Source organism: Cimex lectularius, unplaced genomic scaffold, assembly GCF_000648675.2.
Source record: "Cimex lectularius strain Harlan isolate CLEC.00 unplaced genomic scaffold, Clec_2.1 scaffold139, whole genome shotgun sequence".
In the NCBI taxonomy this organism is placed as follows: Eukaryota; Metazoa; Arthropoda; class Insecta; order Hemiptera; family Cimicidae; genus Cimex; species Cimex lectularius.
The window spans coordinates 1,177,731-1,202,024 of NW_019392832.1; the positions used below are offsets into that span (position 1 = coordinate 1,177,731).

The 24,294-nt window shown below is 34.8% G+C and overlaps 1 protein-coding gene across 1 annotated transcript in view; it reads right to left on the bottom strand.

Moving 5' to 3' along the window:
- Window positions 1-24,294, bottom strand: part of LOC106672553 (lachesin) — a gene marked incomplete at its 5' end in the record, with an annotated part of 140,836 nt that overhangs the window by 61,713 nt on the left and 54,829 nt on the right. Inside the window, one exon of the mRNA XM_024228547.1 lies at window positions 19,412-19,597. Coding sequence (XP_024084315.1) covers window positions 19,412-19,597 — 186 coding nt within the window. The remainder of the gene's footprint in view (window positions 1-19,411; window positions 19,598-24,294) is intronic.

Consider the following 24,294-nt stretch of genomic DNA (forward strand, 5'->3'; position numbering starts at 1 on the left):
CCTACGTGCTCTCTACATGGAGCCAAGGAATTGCATCCTTCATCAGGAGGGACACAACGAGCCACTTTTTCAACATACTGGAGGAAGGTTGCGTTCGAACGCACCTCAATGCTCTTCATCAAAATAAAATAATGGTTTAGAATATTGTAAATTTACAAAATTATGTTTTAAAATTGTAATTGCATTCTTACTGTATAGATAGCGTAATTTCTCCTTTACCTGGTTTTGTATTTATAATCAAGAAGTGATCATTTTAATGCGGTTTGATAATGGTTATAATAATAATCACGGGCGAAACATCTCTTATTGAGGGAGTAGTTGGAAATTCTAAACGGCGTAAACAGACCAATGATTTTCATTAATGCGTAATTACATTGCTTAAGTCATAAGACAACGGAAATATTAATAAGGGCGATAGATTACTTCAGGGCTGTCTGAATCGATTAATTTTGGTGTTCTAATTGGACGGTTCGTTTTCAATTAGGACGAAACGGATATTATTTGTTAATCGACTGTTTGCGAACGGATTTAATTTCCCCGTTTAGAAACTAAGTGTATCACTCTGTTCTAACAGGTGGCGGTGAAGTGGAGTTAATACTGAACAAGTATTTGCCCTGAGCACACAGGCGGCAAGGGATTCGACAAACAGGGTTCTACATCTCAAACCGCTCAGTTGACGTCTTCTCTGACGGTTTCACCGAGGATCAATTCTGCTTGCCGAAGCAAAAAATAAATTTGGGCAACGGAAATTTACCCGATTTCAAATTGTGCGAACCTCTTTTTGAACTGGGAGGTATATTAAAAAAATTTATTTTCGACAATATGGATGTTTTCACAGTTTTCAGGTAAATGAGTTAATGATTTTGGCCATTTTTATTTGACGAATTCCTGTCTTTCCTGAAAATTTGATGATGATTTGCTAATAAGTTTTACGAAAATAATTAAAATGAAACAAAAATTAAAATATGTCGGTAATTTTTGTATCCACCACATTCATTAATATCGTAGTCTTTAAAATTAAGTTTTTTCTTTTATGGATAGTCAATTTGATTCTTTATTATTTCTAGGCCATTCATGAAGATGGGTAAACTTTATTATTTGACTGCGACAGTTTGTAATCTTGAGCCATCTTCAAGGTAGTTTATTTCTCGTATTAAATTAAAATAATTTCCAGAAAACTAATGTTATGAAGACGGCATCAAGGATCTTGAAACAACACAATAAAAAAGTTAAGTGAATTATTTAACCTACCTTAAAGAATGGCATAGAAATAATGAAAAATTAAACTATCCGCAAAAGAAAATTATATCATTAACTAATTATTCTTTTTATGTAAGTTCTTGGTTGAGATAAAAATTCAGTGTCACGAGCGGGATTCGAACCCATGACCTTTGGCTAGATACTGCGCTACTATACCACTTGAGCTAAGGTAGAGCAGCGGCGTATTTAGCCGAAAATCGTCGGTTCGAATCCCGCTAATGAAACTGACTTTTTATCTCAATCAAGACCTTACATAAAAAGAATAATTAATTGAAAGGATAAACAATGGATTAATATATCATTAACATTGATTGTCCATACACATGCCAATATTCACAATAGAGAGGTGGAAGAAAAAAAAGAAAAGAAAGTATCGCAAACAGAAATTGGATCAAATATACATCCTAGTCGGACCCGGGCTTGGTTAGTTTAAATGCAGATGTAAAAACGATGAATGAATTGGATTATGTCAACTTTCGGTAAGAATAATAATTTTATCGATTTGCCCTTTCCGATTATTCAGGTCTTATCTGGCCATTTCTTTGCCGAGTCATTATGTCTAGACTCTCCATCTAAAAATAATAATTCTACTAGAGTAATTAAAACGTAACAAAAATTAAATATATGTCGACTTCGGCAATTTTTGCACCATCTACCAGTTTTATGTGGAGTACACGTATAAGTTACTAATTACAGTGAATACCATTTTATCCGGACCCAAATGACCCGGCCCGTTTGTTAAAATATTTTTGATAAATTATTTGGAGATCCGATTTGGTATAGTCTCATAATCGCCAAATAATCATAGATTAACGGTCAATAAACACCACACATTTTTTATAACTTTTTCATAATTCTCAATGTATGTATATTAATTTTTAAAAATTCGTAATTCAACTATGGGACCTTTAATTCGTCGTTCGAAATTCGTAAAGGCCACCAAATCGCCCTTCGACAAGTCACACGATCGAAGAGGCCGGTGAGGGACGTTTTTGTTAAAAAATAAATAAACAAAATATATATATANAAGGTCGAAGAGGCCAGAGAGGCGTACAATCACATTTTTGTTAAATAAAAATAAATAATAAAATAAATAAAAAAAGGTGTATACTATTTTAAAAGACTAGAAATCGTTGTCTCATGTTGTTCGCATGTTGGCTTCCATTGAAAAAGTATTTTTTTATTTGATAAATTTTTGTTAAGTATTTTTTACGTATAAATTTTTCAAGAAACGCGTGTCCGGACTTAAACAAAAATAAAACTAATAAAAATTATCTATTACTTCAAATGTTACTTGATTTACGAATAAGTGTTTAAACATTCGGATGTGCATTTTTCCCGTATTTATGACACGATACTAATAAAATCACAAATTTTCGGATTATCCGGACTTTCGAGCATCCGGACAAGTCCGGATAAACGGATTTCTATTGTACTTAGAAAAACGTTGACAAAAAAGAAGATTTTTGTAGATTCACCGTTTCTTATGATTTTGGTGTTATTTTCTTTCGGTTTGGTGATTTCACAGTTCACTTCTCGGTTTCTTCAGGGGTGTCTCTGTGCGTTTCTGTTTAGCCGGGTCCGTTTTATAAGTTTGGGAAAGTTAGAACCTTCGTCTCTCGGTGTCTGTGAAGTGGTTTGGGGGTTTTATTGTTTCTATTGGCCCTTGTGATCTTCTTTTTTATTTATTTAGATAATATTTAGATAATTTATTTAGATAATCTCTTAAACGAATATACACTGTTGTTAATTTCTGTATTGATGAGGTTTTTTAGAGTTTAATGCGTTGTGTTCCTTGTTCTTTAGTTCAGTGCAATAGACTCAATCCTTCTTCTTAGAAGTATCAGGTCATTGACTGTCGCTGCTGCAATTTGATTCCTTAAGTTTTTTCCGTACGTTAGGTTAAATCTCCATTGAGCTGTTGCTTCGTATTCGAAGATGATATGAGTGGCTGCTCGTTACATAATCTGCAAATGAGATCATCGCTGTATATATCCATGTTGTGTAGATGTTTTCTCAGATGCCAGTGACCGGTTAGTAGTCCTACCACTCCTCAGAGTTTGGCCCTCTCCAATTGCAGCAGTGCTTTTGCCAGTCTTGGTGAGGGTTGTACTAAAAACCTTAATTAATTGAAAGATATTAATTGGTCAAGCAGACCATGTAAACTAGTGAATTTAAGTACTTGTTAAATGCGAAGTTGACTACATCGTTGTACCTACTAACCCTACTAAATGACCTTAAGAAGAAGAAGAAAAATAACTTTATTCTGGGACTGGTGTCCCCTAAGAATAATTTACATGAACTAAATAAAGGAAGTTCCTTCTATGAAGTTAAAAGTAAAAAAAAAAAAAAAAAATAGAAATCTTGGTACAATGTATACCAGTAAGGCAGGCCAGAAGAGAAAATTACGAGAATATTAAACAAAAATAACAAATGTTAACGTGAGGTCTCTGCTTGGAGGAAGAGGAGGTGATTATTCAGGTGGGATTTAAAGGAGGAAAAGGAGGTAGCGTGACGAATAGGAAGGGGAAGGGAGTTCCAGAGTTTAGGGGCTCGGATCAGAAAGGATCTTTCGAAGGTGTGGGTTGTATGTTGCGGAAGGATAAGGTCGATTGGGGATGAGCGGGTCTTACGAGTGAGATGTGAGGAGTTGAATTGGAGGGGTTGGATGATGTAAGGCGGACGACGAGTGTGGATGGACTGGAAGAGAAAGCAACCTAGGAAATTCTGTGCAAGGAAGGAGGGGAATAGCCAGGAACGTTGGGAGTACAACCCCGACACCCGAGATCCCCGTGGGGTGCCGTACACAAATTTTACGCAACAATTCATTATACGCTTCAATCGCGCGTTCTCCCCCTCCAAGAGACCACCGTATGCCAAACAGCTATAATCGAAGAAGGGAAATATAAGGGAAGATACAAGGAGTTTGCGGGTGGAGAAAGGTAAGAGAAGCCAGGACCGACGAAACAGGCTGAGGAAGGCAATGGAATGGCGGGAAATTTGGGAAATGTGAGAATGCCAGGAAAGGTTTTGGTCAAAGACTACTCCTAGGTTTTTAACCGAAGAGGAGAAGGGGATGGGATGGTTATTTAGCATGAGAGGTGGGATGCTGAGGAGGGAATTGAGGGGTTGCCTGGACCCGATTATTATGGCGGTGGATTTGGACGGATTGAGGACTAGGGAATTTTTATGGGCCCATTCGTTGATGGAGTTTAGGTCTTTTTGGATCTTGAGAGTGGCCGAGTGAAGATCGGAAGGGTGGAAGGATATGTATATTTGGGAGTCATCGGCATATGGGTGATAGTTACAGGACTGGATGGAGTCGGGCAGATCATTGATATAAATGGAAAAAAGGATAGGAGAGATGCTAGAGCCTTGGGGCACCCCAGATTTTAGAGGGAGGAAGAAAGAGGTAAGGCCATTGGGAAGGGAAACAGCTTGGTGGCGATTAGTAAGGTAGGAGTGGAACCAACGGATGGTGCTGGCGGGGAAGGAAAAAGATTCGAGTTTTAGAGAGGAGAGAAGAGTGAGGGACAGAATCGAAGGCTTTAGAAAAATCAAGAAGGACAAGTATAGTAACTTTACGTTGGTCCGTTGCTAAGTGGAGGTCACTGGTAATTTTTATTAGTGCTGATTGGGTGGAATAACCTTGGCGGAAGCCAGATTGAAGGGGGTTGAGAAGATGGGACTTTTCAAAATGCCTGGAGACTTGTGCTTGGACTAATCTTTCTAGGGGCTTGGACAGGTTTGAGAGGATGTAAATGGGACGGTAGTCTGTAGGGGAGGATGGGTTGGGGGTTTTTATTGACAGGGTGGACAAGAGCTTTTTGCCAGGCTGTCCGAAAAACAGAGTTTTGGAGTGAGTAGTTATAGATGTGAAGTAGAACAGGTAGTGATATTGGGAGGCAGAGTTTAAGAAAATGGATAGGGATGCCATGAGCTCCTATGACATTGGAGTGGGATTTGGTTATGGCCTCGAGGACTTCGGCTAGGGTTAGATGGGAGAAATAGAAGTTAGACGAACTGAATGAGGGTCCAGAGGGAGGATCTTATGTCCTTTGTATTGTGGTGATTGCTAACGACCAATCAACGAGTTCATCATCTCTCAGAACTGAAATGTGCTAATTAAACTAGGAACTTTTGTAGCAGCATGTCGCTAAAAGTGCAAAATGCAATAAAAAACAGTATATTTTGAAGTACTAGTTATCTATCAAGTATCTATAATAATAGACTTTCCACTTTTATTTTCCGACTGTTGAAAATAATATGTTTAATTAGTATAATGGAGTCTTAATACTATTTGCAGTTTTTAAAAAAATCATAATTTACATCGTAGGACTATTAGCAAAAAGTCGCTCATGTGCGAAATGGATATCGGGCCTGAAAGGGCAAGAGAGTGGATGTCGGCCCAGTTTAATTCATGTAGGTGACACGGAGTTTCTCATTTCGCAGCGGCGTTGTTGTCAGCCAACTGTTGTTGAGAGACTTTCAAGTCTGCCTGTCTACCGTCCCAGTTTTCGGCTCACTGGAACGTTATTGCCAACTAATGAAACCGAGACGACAAACACTCCTCCCTACGCGGAAAGGAATATCTCCAGTCAACAAGTTATACACTTGGCTTCCAAAACGACAGGATTTAATATTTCCCTCGTACGTTCAAATGGTTGCATTATTACTTCCAAGGCAATTAACATCTATGAAAACTGAAACCGTTGGCCCGATAACAGATCACGGGCCATTAAGTCATTATCTTAAAAACAAAACGAAAAAATGAAAACTAAATCTTAATCTCTAAAATATAATTACATTTTTTTACTGTTTTTTTGATTATAAAAAATGGTTAGTATAAGACGATAATTGTAAATATATGTAAAAGGTTCACAAGTAACAAACTCCTATTTTATAAAATGATTGTCAAACCTAGTTCCTATAGCTTTGTGTCGTCAAATTTACTTTAATTTTAAACCCACTGCGAAGATGTTTAAAGAAAAGCCTTGTTTGACATTTTCATTTGTATTTGAACTGCAAGAAATACGATCAACATTGATCACTACTTGTCAAACCTAGTCAAGAAGACGAACAACCTAAAGCAGCAAGATTATAAATGACGTGAGAGTCCAAATTAGCAATAAAACCAAATAGCAAATGTGTATCTTTTAAAATGATTTATCTTTACCAAACTAATGTCTTTTACCTTTTTATTTCTTTTTAATTTTACGAGGGTTCGCAACAGCAACCCTCGGGGTGCCGGTGTTTTTGAAAAAAAGTCCATTTGTAAGTATGTCCGGTTCGAATGTAGGGCCGCTGGATTCGAACCCAGGACCTTTTAACTTCAATTTAACTATTTTTATTTTTAAATTAACAAGGTTTTAATTTCAGCTGACCCATTTTGATATAAAATTTTGAATTTACCGTTTTGAATTTCAAATTAACGTGTTAGCAACCATTTATAATGAAAAAACAAATTTTCTTTATCCCCCACCCTTGTTAAATTGCAACCAGAATATTAGATGAACGCACATAAATTTTATCTACTAGTGTTTCGAGGGTTCAACAAAAAATCTGCTCATATTTATTACATGTCTAACCACACAATGAAGTAATGTTTCCTTACTTATTTTACAGCATAAAATATTCTACAAAAGAATGTACACTCCGTAATCGAAAATTATTATACGATGACGTAAATTATTAAACATTAATTTTATTCAAATAATTATTAAATTATTATTTTTTATGTGTGGTGATTAGTGACCGTAAGGCTATGATTATTTGGAAATCGTGAGATGCGGTCTGGTGTGATGTAGGTTTCAGAAAAAAATTTTCTTTATAGTGCCAACGTTTCGATCTTTATTGAGATCATCTTCAGGGTCTCGTGTTGTCTGCATTTCAACAAAAAGGTTCTCTGATTAATAGCCGATGCGAGTTTCTTCTCATTGTTGGCGATGTCCTTCACAATACTTTTAGATTCGTGTCCATATGTAGTTGAAATTTGTTCATTCAATCCCATCTTCTTCGTTCTTCTCGTGTAGAAATGTGTGGTGATTAGTGACCGTTAATCGATAATTATCCAGAAATCGTGAGTGCGGTCTGGTGTGATGTAGTTTTCAGAAAAACATTTTCTTTATTGTGCCAACGTTTCGATCTTTATTGAGATCATCTTCAGGGCCTTGTGTTGACTGCATTTCAATAAAAGAGTTCTCTGATTAATAGCCGATGCGAGTTTCTTCTCATTGTTGGCGATGTCCTTCAGAATACTTTTTGCTTCGTGTCCATATGTAGTTGAAATTTGTTCATAGAATCCCATGTTCTTCGTTCCTCTCGTGTAGAAATGTGTAGTGATTAGTGACCGTTAGTCAATGATTATTCGGAAATCATTTCAAATTAACCTATTTTACCTTCAAAGCAACTCTTCAAATTAACAAAATTCAAATTCAAAATAATTTTTTTAAAACACCAAAAAACCTAAAAGTTGGTATGAAATGTAAAAACCATGTGAAAAAGAACGTAAATTAATTAAAAGTAAATTTTAAAACAAATAATTAAATATAAAACAAATTAAACATAAAACTTTTAATCTAAAAACATTTAAATTTTTCCTTCAGTTATTATAGTTATTATTATTATTGTTGTTATTAATTTTTAAGGGCGTTTTAACGGCTAAGGTCATTTCACGCCCTAACATCCAAACCTTTTATCTTAGGTTAGCTATATCCATTCTGAGTGCTATAAAGCCTGACTCCAAACATTCACTCATAAACTAATCTTATTGCCCTCTAAAGCTTTAATTTATCCTTTTAAAATTCTTAATTTGGAAGGCCAAATGCATGCAAAAATCTCATTTTAAATTATCAAAGAATGCCAGGCTGGATTTAGAGCGGGATACAGCACAATGGACAATATTTTTAATTTTTTTTAACATCATAAATATAAAGCTCTGCCATGAAGAAAAAGTGTATGTCTTCTTTGTAGATTTTCGGGCAACATTTGACAGTATTGATAGGAGAGCATTATACTATAAATTATCTAGTTATGGTATGCCAACAAAAATGATCAATATTATAAAAAGATATTATGAGGATTCACATGCCAGAGTTTGGACGAAGAAAGGTTTTACAATTTCCCTTGCGAGAGGGGAGACAAACAACGATGCCAACTTAGCCCGCTACTGTTTTCAATTTTTTTAAATGATCTAGAGGATGAGCTGTGTGGTGGTGTCATAATTAATGAACGAAAGACAAAGATAGTGATGTACGCGGACGATATTGTTCTTCTGGTCTCTACAATTGTATCTATGCAGCTAATGATGGGAAATCTAGAACAGTACTGCGACAAATGGAACCTAAATGTGAACCTGACTAAATCTAAAATTATGATATGCCGAAGAGGTGGTTGATTGAAGAAAAACGAAAAGTGGCTTTAAAGGGGAGAGAGTAAATTGCGTTAACAAATACAAGTACTCAGGAATTAGTATTACACCATAATTTAATTTAGGGATGCATTTTAAAGCAAAAATTAGTTGTGCTAAATCGGCAGTTAATCGCATCTGGAAAAGGGTAATAATGAACAGGAATATATCTCTTGATAAAAAATAAGCATTTTTAACAGTACAATACGATCAATTGTTTGTTACGGGGCGCAGATTTTGGGGCTTCTTATATAAAAAGGAAGTAGGGATGATTCAGAAATATTTTATCAAAAAGTTGTTTTACCTTCCAGGTAACACTCCAGATTATATGATTTATTTATTTAGAAATCGATTAACGGTCACTAATCACCACACATATATGATTTATATTGAGACTTCAATCACTCCGCTGTATATCCCTACAATGAACCTGCATTTACAGTACATTAGCAAGATCTTAAATCACCCACCTAGTAGATTAACATATTTCCTAGCCAATGAGATAATAACAAAACAAATATGGTTTAAATATCTGTCAGAAATAGGAAAGCAGTATAGTATTGAAATAAATGGAAGCACTCTAATGACGCTCAGTTGTACAAATTTGCTAAACAATCTTGAGGTGAAGCTAAGGAATGATTTAGTGACTAAGGCTAGGGATAATGTTTATTATAGATTATATGCAAGCTTAGACTTAGACCAAGTTAACCAATATATAAACAAAAATATAAATGTACGTAATGGGTAAATGTCCAGTGCTGGGCGAGTTCAGGAAAATAGATTTAGGGAAAGCACAATTAGATACAACCGAGGTAGTAAATATCCTTAATTGATTGGGTTCCTACAATGAAATTTCTCACACGAACTTTGGAATATAGAAGATATATGATTGCAAATTTCAATTATTAAAAAAATTAAATATATAAATTAATTTAGTAATTTAGCAGCAAATTGACAGACGGCCCTGCCATTGTCATTCATGCTTTGAAATATATATCATGTAAATTTTTTTTATTTATTTATTGTACAATAAAGCATATTATTCATTCATTTGTTAAAATTTCGAATTTTTGTTCCATAATTTAAACATTTCCCATGGGTAATAATAATAATAAAATAATGGAGTCAGACTAGCAACAGTGTCAGCATGAGTATAGGCTCATCGTTATCCTTCTATTCTTCCATTCAAATATGATAAATAAACTAATGCTACTTAAGAATAATAAGAAACAAAAACACAATAACACTTCTTTTTCTTTATCCTGTTGAATTTTTCCTTTTGGCTTAAAATTCTTCAGTTTAAGGAGAAAAATATATACCAATGTTTTCTTATCGTGGTCTGTGGAGAACTGGATGGACTCATTTTTATCATAGACTTTCAAGAAATAACACAGGCCTAGCAAGTAAAGAGAAGCTGAAACGCGTCTACCAGACCAAAAACAAGGGCTGTAAAAAAAAAATATTGGAAACGGTCAAACCGCAGAAAATAAAATTTTACATACACGAGATTATATTTAAAAGGGTCGTGGACGATATTTTGGTCTGCCTATCCTCTACGGGTGGATCTGTCTGATGCCTCTAAGCTTGTCACCATAGTCAGGTAGGTTTGTACCTCACCCTGCTTATGTCGCTCCCCCAGCGACTAAATCGCGTAGTGCTAAATGGGTTTGACACAACGTGGATAATGGTAATGACCATATTACAGGTTCATCGCAGACCGCTTGATACATATTTGTCTTATTATCAATTTTTGCAAACACTACCAGTGAATTTAGTTAACCAAATTTTCAGAAAAACTAAATACTGCGAAATTGAGTTGATCAGATAAAATCGATTTTAATCAAAGTTCATCTCATCATCTCATCTCGTCTCTATCATCTCGCAGATTATCCAGTTTATCATCAACAAACGCAATAATAATAAAGAAGAATCTCGTTTTTGGCACAATTTTTGTAGTTTTGTAAATAGATCTTAAAGAAAAGTTATATATTAGGATAACTGAACTATTTTTCGTTTTGTGACTGAGATTACATTTTACGTAACACGACTTTACATTATTGAAACACACACACACACACACACAGATATATATATATATATATATATATATATATATATATATATATATATATATTCCTCTCTCAACTTCTATAGTTTTCTTTTCATCCCATCTTCAAATCTCACATTTTCACTCTTTTACTTAGCCTTTTTCTCTCTCTTTACATCTATTCTTACTTCACTTATCCTCTATCTCTCAGACCCCTAGCGATTTTTTTATATTTATCTTCCTCTCTTCCTCCTCTCAATGCCCAATAGTTGAAATTTTTTCACCTTTTCTAGAAGCGTCTTTTGGTTTTTGTAACTTTTGGTATGAATTGATGTTGGGTTATGCGAGCCGGTGAAATCATGCTGAACCAGCATTGGCTTACTTATTTACGTTTTGTCGTTGGGCCATCTTCAGTGAGGAACTGTTCTTTCCTTCGGAAATCGACAGATCTATAATAATTTTGAAATACATGCACAACAAAGTTGTTACGCCCAAAATTATTTCGAGCCACTGTAAAATTATCCCGGTAGTTCATTGGGAGTGGTGGGTGAGAATGGAGGGACAATGTACAAAACAAAACCAACAACAAAAGCAATTAAAGACCAAAGAAATATTTCTGAGTTGGGCGCCACCCCATTTTATGCCTTCAGAGTTCTCCAGAAAGGGAGTAATAGAAATGCCTTTAACAAAAAGTATATTCATCTTTATACTGTAAACAAATTTGATACAAATAAATAAATAAAAAATATATGAGAGGAAAGTAGTATAATATTTTCTATAAATAAAAAAGTATTTACTTTATTCCACGGGGGGGGGGACTCCAGGCAAGGCCACTAGGCTTGAGCCAGGATATAGCCTACCTCACACATAAATATCCACCTTATGTAGATTGTTTTTTATTTTTTTTTTTTATTTTAAAGGGGGGGATTCACAACAGCGGTATTATCAACCCCTTCAAGGTGATTTTTTTTACATAATTAACATTTAAGCTCAGGCAATATTCAACAATTCCAACGTTCTATACTGTAACTAGGAAATTAAATGGTTGGGCATTACCAACAAAAAATAGCACCTATTGGGACAGAAGGTGGTATTGGGTTGTCCGGAAAATAATGCAGGATTTTGGTATTAAACAAAAAAAAAGAAACTAGTTACTTTAAAGCAATGTTCTTTAATCAAAATAATTTCNTATGTACATGAGATTGTAAAATGGTAATTAACAAGTGAAAAAAAATATTATACGAATAAGCTACCCAGAGACTTGGATAGACTAAACAGTTGATTTTAAACTGCTGCAGATGTCACAATTTCACAGTGTCAATAATGTGTTTCTGTTTGTGTTGGTCTGTCTGGTCAAATCTTTGATCTTTTGTTTTTTGATCAGAAACCAGATCACAAAGACATTAATCGTCGTGGTCAATTTCTTCTTCATCAACAGTGTCAATAATCGTTCTAATTCTATCCAAATCGTTTTTCATCGCATCCAACTTCAGGAAGTCATTCTTTTTATCATTATTTTCTTTAAAAAATTATTATAGCCAAAGATTCCAACACGTGAGAGAAGATCGAAACGAACCGTGAATACAGATACAGACACAATGGAAAGACGTTTTACTCTAACACACTACCTTTGATTGGTTTCAATCGATTTCCATTCATACCGTCCGTCCTTTGTCTAAACCTTTTTGTTTGATTACCTCACAAGCTTTCCCCCGCCGAATCTGTTTTTTAAAATATTTATTTCACATCTCATTACAAAAATCATTTGGATGGATTTTCTTCCGGATCACGCAAAAGGCGAGGTTGGAGAAATGTTGTCTTTCATTTGCCCCCATGTTAATTATCATCTAATATTATTTGAAAGTTAAAACAGGATAATTGTAGTAACAATATAAACTTATTAGCGTAAATGTTTCAAATAAACAATTATTGACGTTTTCAAATAAAGTGTTGGTTAAAAAGTTGCAAAAAAGGCAGGGCGGCTGGCCAGGATCAATTCTGGTAAAAATTACGTCACGCGTTCAGTGTTTGCTTTGAGCTTGTTCCAGATAGCAAAGCCATTAATTCTGAACTTTAAGCCGATTAATAAAGTTTATGATGTTTTAAAAGCGCGATACTCTTCTCTGAACGAGCAAATCATACATTTTCGTTGGTAAAACAAGAAGAAACGCGGTTGTTTTTTCGGGCCATAACAGTCTAAACTACAATTAATTGAATGTTTTAATTTCAGAACATAATAGCATCACTTTAATATAACAATAACACAACTAAATGACCTCTAAAGCGTAGTAAAAATTAGTTATGTGTTAAATTTTTGCAGCTATGATTGCCAGTGTCCATTTTTTAAACCAGAGTATTTCAAGTACAAGGTTGTATGAACCCTCGAAAACAAAACAATAATTCGAACCTTTACCTTACAGTGATGAGTCGCCGTGCCATCTCCTTAAGAACCACAGGCACCCCGACCATTGCCATTTTGAACTATATAAGTTTTAAAAAATTTATATCTTTCTTTCCTTGTTTATTTGTGTTTTGGAAGGACTGCTCATGGTTAGATTTGTATTTAGTTGAAATGGTTAGGCTAATCAGCCAAAACATAGTTCTCTACATAGTTTATTTTAAACGAAGTTTTTTGTTCTTGAGGAAAATGTTTTATTTACGCATGCATAAATAAAGTAATAATAATCATTTTCTATTTATCAAAGCTACCGTTTTATTATTTTTAAACAATTAATTACAACATTTTCAGGGTCATTTTAATCGGAAGTCTTTAATAATTGCACTTTTGTTAACATATGAACTTTATTATTCGGAAATAGTGAGATGCGGTCTGGTGTGATGTAGGTTCCAGAAAAATATTTTCTTTATCGTGTCAACGTTTCGATCTTTATTGAAATCATCTTCAGGGCCTGAGATTTACAAACATTGCTTAAATTTAACAAATACATGTAGGATGTGGAAAAAAGTGAATTTATACAATGCAAAAAATATTTTAAAAAAAATTATATTCAATCAAAGTATTTCTAATCAACACTTCGAGTGAGTAGAAATACTTTGATTGAATATCAAAAATATTTTTTTGCATTGTATAAATTTACTATTTTCCACATCCTATATGTATTTTTTAATGTGTAGAGATTAGTGACCGTTAATCGATAGTTATTCAGATATCGTGAGATGCGGTCTGGTGTGAGGTAGGTTTCAGAAAAACATTTTCTTTATCGTGCCAACGTTTCGATCTTTATTGAGATCATCTTCAGGGCCNTGCCCTGAAGATGATCTCAATAAAAGATCGAAACGTTGGCACGATAAAGAAAATGTTTTTCTGAAACCTACATCACACCCGACCGCATCTCACGATATCTGAATAAATGTATTTTTTAAATTTAAACAACGTTTGTAAATCCAGGCCCTGAAGATGATTTCAATAAAAAAACTCATATAAGTCGTTCAATACATTAAGTATGTATAGAAAGGACATTTTTGTATAAGGCGTTTGTTTGCGGTGAAAAGAGTCGACAAAGGAAAAAACGTTGGTGATAGTTCGGCTAGATTATCCTTTCAGGATTATAAAGACGGGGATAAATAGGAAAAGGAAAGCTACATTGTTAAAAAATTAGACTATGTGAAAACATTTGATGTGTGGAATGTGATGATATATGTATGTAAATCCCAGGCACTGAAGATGATCTCAATAAAGATAGAAACGTTGGAACGACAAAGAAAATGTTTTTCTGAAACCTACATCACACCAGACTGCATCTCACGATTTCTGAATAATCGTTTAGTATTTCGTAGAATATTTTTTTATATATTTTCTTTCTTTTCCCTTAATGCCAGACACATATGCGGGCTTCGGCCCAAAAGTAATTGACCTTGCATGGCCTATCGGCTGAGGATGACCTCTTTACCTCTTAAGAAGAAATCTGTCACAATTTAAATATACGTTAAAAAATATATAACATATTTTTCCGAATTAGGCTATCAGGGAGTCAATTTGTTTATTGGTTTTGATTCAATACTCTTTTTTTTTCTTTTGTAAGTATGTCGAGTTCGAATGCAGGGCCGCTGGATTCGAACCAGGGATCGTTACCTTACAGTGATGCAATGAACGCCCTGTCAACGCTTAAATCGTTGCGGCCACCGACGCCCCCATAACAACTCAATGTTTAGTAGTTTTAGGGTTTCTATTTGTGGAGATAATTGTAAGAATTTAATGAAATGATGTGCAAAGTTTGAAAAAAAGATAGGTGGTTTAAATTATTTCTATTTACATAAAAAAATATGTATTTTTATATAGAGGACAAGAATTTGTAATCTTGCACGTTTAATATGATATTATATTTAGATTTGAGGTGATCTGGAAAGTGAAAATGTTATTAAATTTAAAACTGATGCAAGTTATTTAATGAAAGTGAAAGTTGTTCAACTTTCACACCATGTGACCATATTTACCCACACTAATAAAATAGTCAGTTTTGTTGTCACCTGAATTTCCACGGCCGGGCCTTGAGCCGTGTTTAAAAAATACACAGGAGGATACTTGCATGTGGCTCGCAAGTAGAAGGAAAAACTTCTTGCCACCACGCCTTGTGAATTCTAACTCATTCCCCTCCCACCTTCTCAAAGTATATAAATGTAAAACACAACTTGCTCCTCGCAACTTTTCTCTTATCCTGATCAAAATTCCACCTGGCCTTTTTATAAACTGCCACCGCCGCTATAGTTGCTATTTGCATCCGTTTCTTATCTGGTGTCCTCGCAAAGCTTTGTGCCTTCGGCGTTATTCGTATCTCGCACGAGGGCTTTTATTTAATACGAGCTTTTTACCCTTTTCCTCTCAGCTTAAATCTCAATTGAAGAGGAATTTTCACTGCCATAACGTAAAACAAATCTTGACCGTTTTACTAAGGCTGCATATTCGTTATAGTTTGTCACGTCGAAATGCCTTTAAACATGTTACATTTCTGTTTAACATATTGATTCTGATCCGCGTTATTGTACATTAATATTGAAAGGAGACCTAAAAGTGTGGGTTGATGTTCTTCACATTCGCAGATGGTATGGACGACTGTGCCTTCCTCCTCATTGAGTAATCTATAAATGGGATGATCATTGAATAAAGACATTTATGTAGAGATCCTCAGGTATCAGTGACCCGTTTATAGTGCTATCATTCCTCAAGTTTAGCCTTCTCGAACTGTAGTAGCGAGTTTGCCAGTCGTGGTGAGGGTTGTTTTAGGAGCTTCTCTGCTTATCCACTTTTGAATCCATTCTGTGATAGAGGATTTTGTGTTTGTTTTTGTTTTCTTAAGAATGGGTTCAAGGACCTATTAGGTCTTGCAGATCCCCGGCCAGTGTATCTGTTTTTTCGTTACCCCAAATTCCTTTCTGTTCTGGTATTATCAGGTGATAAACAGAATACTTCATTAACTAGTACTTTAAGGAGTTCTTCCTTTTTTTACGAGAATTTGATTTCTTCTTGAAGATGGGAAAAAGTAGACGCAGCTTTGACAGAAGATTTAAGTTGGATCGAGAGCTTGGTGTAGAAATTTTGAAAAAGGATCGGAACATCGTCAAAAAGAATGGTAATGCCGTACATAGTGAGGTTAGTGGGTAGTTAGGACCTTCGACAATTGGTTTGAGGACTTTTGAAAAGAAAGATAGATGCGCTTAATATGCTTTTCCGGAACCCCCACCGTCCCACTCCGTCCAAACTTCGAAATGTTTTATATACAATTAGATGATTTTTTACAGTCTTTTTTTTTATAATTTGTAGTACATTACAACTACTTTAAAGAAGGTAATAAGTAACAGTGAGCAAGGTAATTAAAACAAAACAAAATTAAAACCAAGAGTGGAGAAAACACCCATTGGTATTACTTCAATGTTACAATAATATTGTTTGTTCAATTGATACGTGTGTCATTATCACTTTCACTGTCATCACCATCACTTCCTAGGAGATCTCGCGGCCATTGTCTCTTCAATCGGCGGGGAGGGTTTGAGGGGATTCGTCGGGATGCGAGGTTTCTGATGTGTTGGTTTACGTTAGTTGGGAGGTTTTTACGAAATTTACGGTAACGGAAACGTATTTCATCTTGTACGAAAGGAATATGTAAATCTGTATGTGTAGTTTGGTTCGATACATAAAATGGAGCATCTAGTATTTTTCGTAGTATTATAGACTGGGCAGTTTGAATGCGGTGGATATTGGAATGTTTGGCTGACTTCCAGTCCGTAAGTCCAAATCGGCTTAACTATGGTGTTGTAAAGCAGCCTTTTATTTTTGAGAGGTAAATTAGAGCGTTTGCCAAGAAGTCGTGCAAGAACTCTAAATCGTGTCATAACCTCATGACGTTTCAGTCTTGTGTGAGGATTCCACGTCAGACGTTTGTTGATGTACAATCCGAGGTACCGCACCTTGTCCGCAGTTGGGAGGGGAGTATTGTTTAAGAAAACGGGGGGGGGAGATCTTTTTACGAAGAGTGAAGGTAATGTGGGTGGATTTTTCTGTGTTAAATTTTATCCTTTTCTTTTTACACCAAGACTCTAGTTGTATGATGTGTTGTTGGAGTTTTCGAGTGGAAATGACAAGATCGGAGAGAATTGCCGTATCATCTGCATATGTGAATGTGGTGGTTTCGGGATGAGATGGCATGTCAGCTGTGAAAACCTGGTACAGTGTAGGGGCCAGAACGCTACCCTGAGGAACACCAGCATGGATAGGAAAATATGAAGAGGGGGAATGGCCTTCTATGACTTGGAAGAATCGGTCAGTGAGGTAACTGTGCAATACGAGATAGTAGGTGGATGGAAGGATGCCCTTGAGCATGAACAGCAGATCCGGATGCCAAACTCGATCAAAAGCTTGGCTTACGTCAAGAAACGCTCCGGAACAGTACTGTCCCATCTCAAGGGAGGATGAAATAATGTCTACCACGCGGTGACACTGCTGGACAGTTGAGTGGCGGTTGCGAAAACCAAATTGATGGTCTGGGATTATGTTTTGAGAATTTAGAATCGGAAGAATTCTTTTCAGTAGGAGTTTTTCTAAAATTTTACCCAAAGTAGGTAGTAGACTTATTGGCCTATATGAAGTAGTACAATGTGTTGGCTTTTTTTTGGCTTAGGGAACATTCGAATATACGAGTGCTTCCAAGCTATAGGGAAGTAGGTTGTACGAAGTACAGAACTAAATAGGTATGTAATGAATATGATAGCCTTTTTGGGAAGGTGTTGGAGAATTTTTGGAGTAATAAGATCAAAACCTGGAGCTTTCTTGTAGTTGTCTTCCGTTAGTATTTTTTAAGTCATCTGTGGGAATTTTACGATATCATATACGCTGAACGGGTTTCGGGGAAAAGGCCAACAAAGAAACTGTTTTTTTTAAGATTTTCTTTGTTGGCTTCCTCACCGATACTCCTACAACATATCTAGATATAGACCTGAGTAAATGACTTGAGTGGAAGTCTCCTTGTTGTTGATGTATATTTATTGCAAGATAATTTTCATGAATTTTTTTTGAAGAAATTACACTAGGTCTTAAAACAAACCAAAGAAAAATTCAAAGTGAAAATGAAACGAAACACACAATTAAGTTGAATTTTTGTTTTTGTGCTTTTGTATTAAGTTACAGTTGGGTTTTACAAATGGTGCATTGTTGTTCCTTTTTTGTTGTCTGATTTTAGTGTAGATATTTTGTCCAATTTTTCTGCTTTGGCTGGTCGCTACGTTCATTATCTCTTTTTTTCCATTCTTCTTTCTTTATGTTCTATGAAGTTAAAGTTGGGAAATAAATTTTGCCCAGGACAAAATGTTGAATTATTAGATTAAGCCCCTTTTTTACACCATCACCACTTTTTTCCATTTAGCATAAAATTTCTGCATTTTGGTTCGACGTAATTAAAGAAAAAGGGGATACCACTAGTTAGTTTACTCAACAAAGAATTTGTTATGAAATTTTCTAACCTCTATCAAAAATTTTTCCAACGAAGTTGAAAATTTAACTTTTCTTGAAAGATTTAGTGTTTTTTTTTAAGAAAAATTAAATTGCAAGTTCTAAAAGGGCAAAAATATAAACACTATTTCTATATTTAAAAGGAGTATCAATCAACTAAAACAAAAATGTCTGAAGTAAAAAATGAAACCTTTTCACATGATCTGGAAATTTGACAGTCGGTTTGATCGCGAAACTTTGTTAATGTAAACAATTATACGACAAACAAAATATTGTCGGATAATATAACAAGATGTAACAATTTTTATTTGTATTTTTAATAATAAACAACAAATATATTTACTTTTGTTTGTTTTTAATTTTGTTTTTGTTTTTAAATAAACGTATTGTATTGTTTTTATATCAATATTGTTGGTAAAAATTTCACACATATTTTTCACAAAAGAGAATTGTAGATGACAAACATACACGAAAATAATGTAATCAAAGCATTTACAATATTTTTTAAATAGTTCAAAAATATGTGAAAAGTGTCTATATGAAAATCTGCTTTGCTCAAGTGCTCATTATTATCATAAATCAACCAGGTACCCCTACTTAAATTAACCAGTGGTTGGTGTATGAAAATATGCTTTGGTCCAGCCTGTCCGTCTGTTAATTATTTTCATTTTTTAGTTTTAGTTAAATACGTTTCATAGTGATTTTTTGTCAAATTATTAATTAGTTGGGTTGTTACCTGGCTTTTCATTGGGTCCGTGTTGACCTGACACATGTATGTGCCTCTGTCTTCTCTTCGGACGCCTCGCATGTTCAGTGTCCACGTGTTGTCGTCGTTGTGCGTGACGGAGAGCCTCTGGTTGTTCGTTATGACGTGCTCGTGTATAGCGAGAATCGCTTTTGTGTCCGCTTTTATCCAAGCTACCTGTAGCACAAAGATCTCAACAGGTTAAATGAGAGTAGGGCACGGTTTTTCTTGACCAGGCGATTACTGGCTAAGTTGCAACATGCTCAAACTTTACCTGTATCTCAGCTGAAAAGAGAATCTCCGATGGATAAAGACTAACTATAAGTTACCTGTTTTTGATGGTTGTACATTTTTATAACGTGTGGCATTTATCAAAAGATCATCCTCGAGCCAAATGAAGGATTGAGTTTCTAGGAAGTAAAAAGAAAAAGAGGCGTGGAAACGAATTAGTTAATGTTTCTTAGAGGATGAAATGTCAGTGTCAGTTGTGTAATTAAAATAAGTGGACGGGGTGACAGGTGAACGGGGCTGTGGCACAATGCGAGAAGAATGTCTTGTAACGGGATGAAAGTTGGATTTTTTCTAGAAGTGGATCGCCTCATCTTAGTAATGGAGTGAGGGAGGAGGAAAACGGAATCCGACTGGGGTGGGCGCAGGGAGTTGGATGGGGCCGTTCGGTCCCGCTTAGCCATGGGAGCTGTTAGAAAGATTGCCAACGACAATTATTGTACGCCTGCCTAAACACCCTTTAAAGAAATGGCACCACAATTGCATAAAAAGATGTACAAAAAAGAAAGAAGAGTCGGGCGGGGAGACAAAAAAGGGCCATTCTTTTAACAATGTGTCTCTATTTTGCCTTTTAACTTTTAATCCGCTACCTTCAGTATTTGAATTTTTTCAACAGTTAGCTCACTCATAAAAAGGTTGTCATCAACATTTTAAAAGTTTATAAACTAAAGTTAAAGTATACAAATAAAACTGTTACGTTTTTTCTGAGCAAATGTACTATTTCAAGTCTACATGAAAATTCTAAAAGTCGAAAAAAAGTCTAATGTGCAAAGGTTACTATGGGTAATAATTTTCCCAAAAGATAGTTCTTACTCACAATTTAGATAATCATACTGTGTGTAAGAACTATCCTTTGAAAAGAAGTACAAGTTGAGAACTGTGGAATGTGACATCTATGTCGTTTTTTTAAAACAAACTATGGGAAAGAGAAATCATGACATCTTTTGAACCTTTCGTTTTATAAACTATGGCAGCCCTGCTAAATCTACTTTTTTAGCAATAAATACCCAAGAATTATGGCATCTCTTGTTCTCTATTTTTAATGCAATATGGAATAGGTGACCTGATGTGGCATCTCGTTTTCTATTATTTGAACGTACAGTATGAGAAATGCGGAATGTGTCATTTATTCTTTTTAAAGTTTTTTCAAACTACAATTTCGGAAAGGAAGATTCCATAAACTACGGCATCTGTTCTATATATCTTTGTAAGGGAATAAAAACATGAATTTTAAAAAATTTTAAAATCTATTTTTGAATACAATATGGTATTGATGATCTGTGATGTGATGACATAGCATCTGTTGCTCTATTTGTTAATAGAATGTAGTATCAATGATCTGTGATGTGATGTCATGGCATCTCTTGTATTCTATTATTTAATGCAATGTGGCATCGATGATCTATGATGTGATGACATGGCATCTCTTATACTCTATTTTTTAATGCAATGTGGTATAGATGATCTGTGATGTGATGACATAGCATCTCTTGCTCTATTTGTTAATAGAATGTAGTATCAATGATCTGTGATGTGATGACATGGCATTTCTTGTAACTATTTTTTAATGCAATGTGGTATAGATGATCTGTGATGTGATGGCATGGCATCTCTTGTTCTCTATTTTTAATACAATATGGCATCGATGATCTGTGATGTGATGACATGGCATCTCTTGTACTCTATTTTTTAATGCAATGTGGTGTAGACGATCTGTGATGTGATGACATGGCATCTCTTTTACTCTATTTTTTAATGTAATGTGGTGTAGATGATCTGTGATGTGATGACATGGCATCTCTTGTTCTCTATTTTTAATACAATATGGTATCCATGATCTGTGATGTGATGACATGGCATTTCTTGTACTCATTATTTAATGCAATGTGGTATAGATGATCTGTGATGTGATGACATGGCATCTCTTGTTCTCTATTTTTAATACAATATGGTATCCATGATCTGTGATGTGATGACATGGCATCTCTTGTACTCTATTTTTTAATGCAATGTGGTATAGATGATGTGTGATGTGTTGACATGGCATCTCTTGTTCTCTATTTTTAATACAATATGGCATCGATGATCTGTGATGTGATGACATGGCATCTCTTGTACTCTATTTTTAATGCAATGTGGTATAGATGATCTGTGATGTGATGACATGGCATCTCGGGTACTCTATTTTTTAATAGAATGTAGTATCGATGGCATCTCTTGTACTCCAGTTTTGAACGTCTTCTCTGCTTCACGGAAAAAGAACAAAAACACACAAACATCAGGGATATACGTAAGTTCGGCCTGTGATTCGTAAAATTTTCTATATACCTATGTAATGAAAAGCCACCGTGATCGAACCTGAATTTGAAAAAAAAAATTACTGCGGGCTTACTATCTGGAATTTTTATGCTATATCCAGACATAAAACATTAATTTTTGAATTTAAGGTAGACAGTATTGTTCATCGAGGGCCCTCTCTTTCTTGACTCTTCTTTTACTTTCTTTCGCCCGTTTTAATCCGACTAATTAATTTTCAAGTTTCTCCAGTCAGTAATAATCAGCCCAATTAGGTCGGTAAGGAACACTCTCTTTTATTTATCCTAATAAAATAATCCTCTTTGTACATCAGGATCTTGTCAATTGTGGATAAAATAACACAAAATACAAATACACATAAAAGAGAAACAAAATAAAACATGAGTCTAGTTAGTATTCAAAATATCCCAGTCTACTCCATAAATAAATGGGGATACGCTCCTATATTCGCACAAATAAATTGCATTCACATCATTTTATTTTTTCTGCACAAATAAAACCGTATACTTTATTTATATTTAAATTAATTATTTTTAAAATGCAATATGGAAAAAGTGATTTGTGGCAATTTGTGTATTTTGTTTTGGAAGACTAATATCATAAGCGTCGACTGTGACATCTAAGTTTTTTCTCTCCGAAATTGTTACATTTCTTGTACCTATTTTTGTAGTAACTTTTTTCGTAAAGTGTGAGGAAGCAAATTGTGTCATCTCCTATACTTGGTTCTAAAGTTCTAAAGTAAATATATTTTTATTTATTTATTTATATTGTCCATAATTACTTGTGTGTGTCTGTGTGCGCGTACGTTCGTTTTGTGATTGTGTTGGATCATAAATTTGTGTATGCAAATTGAGAATACTCATTCCACTTTCTCAATTCATATAAATTTTTACGAGCCCTGACTGACAACCGACAGGGCTTTTAAAAACGAGCTTATGTTGGAGAGATAAATAAAATAAGATTGAAATTTTCACGAGCATGAAATCCAACCTTATCATTTAATACCATCCCCAGAAAACCACGCCATAAGATAGTAGGTTTATCAAAAGTTTCATATTATTTTTAGGGAAGAGGTAAATCGGCGTTATAATTTCTCAATACTAGTGCAAACGTCTCATTACGTCCTTTGGGTTTTGTTAAGCTCACTGAATTATATGTACAAGTAAAAGAGGGTCGTAATGAATGTTTGAGTAAAATCATAACAGTGTTTCCAGTACTTTTCACGAGCAATTGACTACATCTGAAAAACATCAACCATGCGTTTACTAATTGTCGACCGGCTTTCTGGGAAATATGGCTGAAAGAAAATACTTGTGTGTAAAGTCGAGTAAACCCACTCAGGGTTTAAGTGACAGGGGGGCAGGGTTCATTTATTTCGGATTGAATTCCCAGGGTTAGAAAGCGCCCCAGGAAACCTCACAGGTCTTTTCCCTCTCACAGAGGACATCGATCTTCGGAGCTTTTCAAACTCGCCTCGTTAGCTCAATTTTCAATGGCTTCTAATCCTACGAACGAATGCCGTTCGATGTCCTTAATCTGGTCGCGACAATGCAAATAGTTTTGTTTTCTGATCGCTTATCTAAAAAACCGTCCTTGACCTTCCATAAATTCACGCATTACAAAATTGTGTTCAATATCGCACATTACTTACAATAATACTAAAAGAAATATATATTAATTTCGGCTTGAAAATTTACTAGTTGTATTTAATCTGGTTTATAGATTTTCAATTTATAATTTCTATGTTTACTTCTTAAACATGTGTATCAAGTTTCTGATGTTTAGTCCTGAACAAAGGATTGAATGTTTTTCTTTAGATTTTTTTCTCCTGATCGTTCTTTAATTAATGATACTAATTTAAGCATAAACATTTGTTACTTTTTGGGCTTTAAAATTTTTTAAAGTTTATTTGAGTTGAAACCAGTTTAATAGGAAAGAGTGTCAATGTATATTTTATTAATTATTCAGAAATCGTGAGATGCGTTCTGGTGTGATACAGGTTTCATAAAAACATTTTCTTTATCGTGCCGACGTTTCGATCTTTATTGAGATCATCTTCAGGGCCTGGGATTGAATATAAAAAATATATTACAATTAATTAAGGTTTTTAGTTGAGATGAAAAAAGTTAATGGCACGAGCGGGATTCGAACCCACGATCTTCGGCTGCTCTACCATTTGAGCTATCGTAATCCCTCGATCCATTAACTTTTCTTCATCTCAACTAAAAACCTTAATTAATTGTAATGTATTAATTGGTCAAGCGGACCAC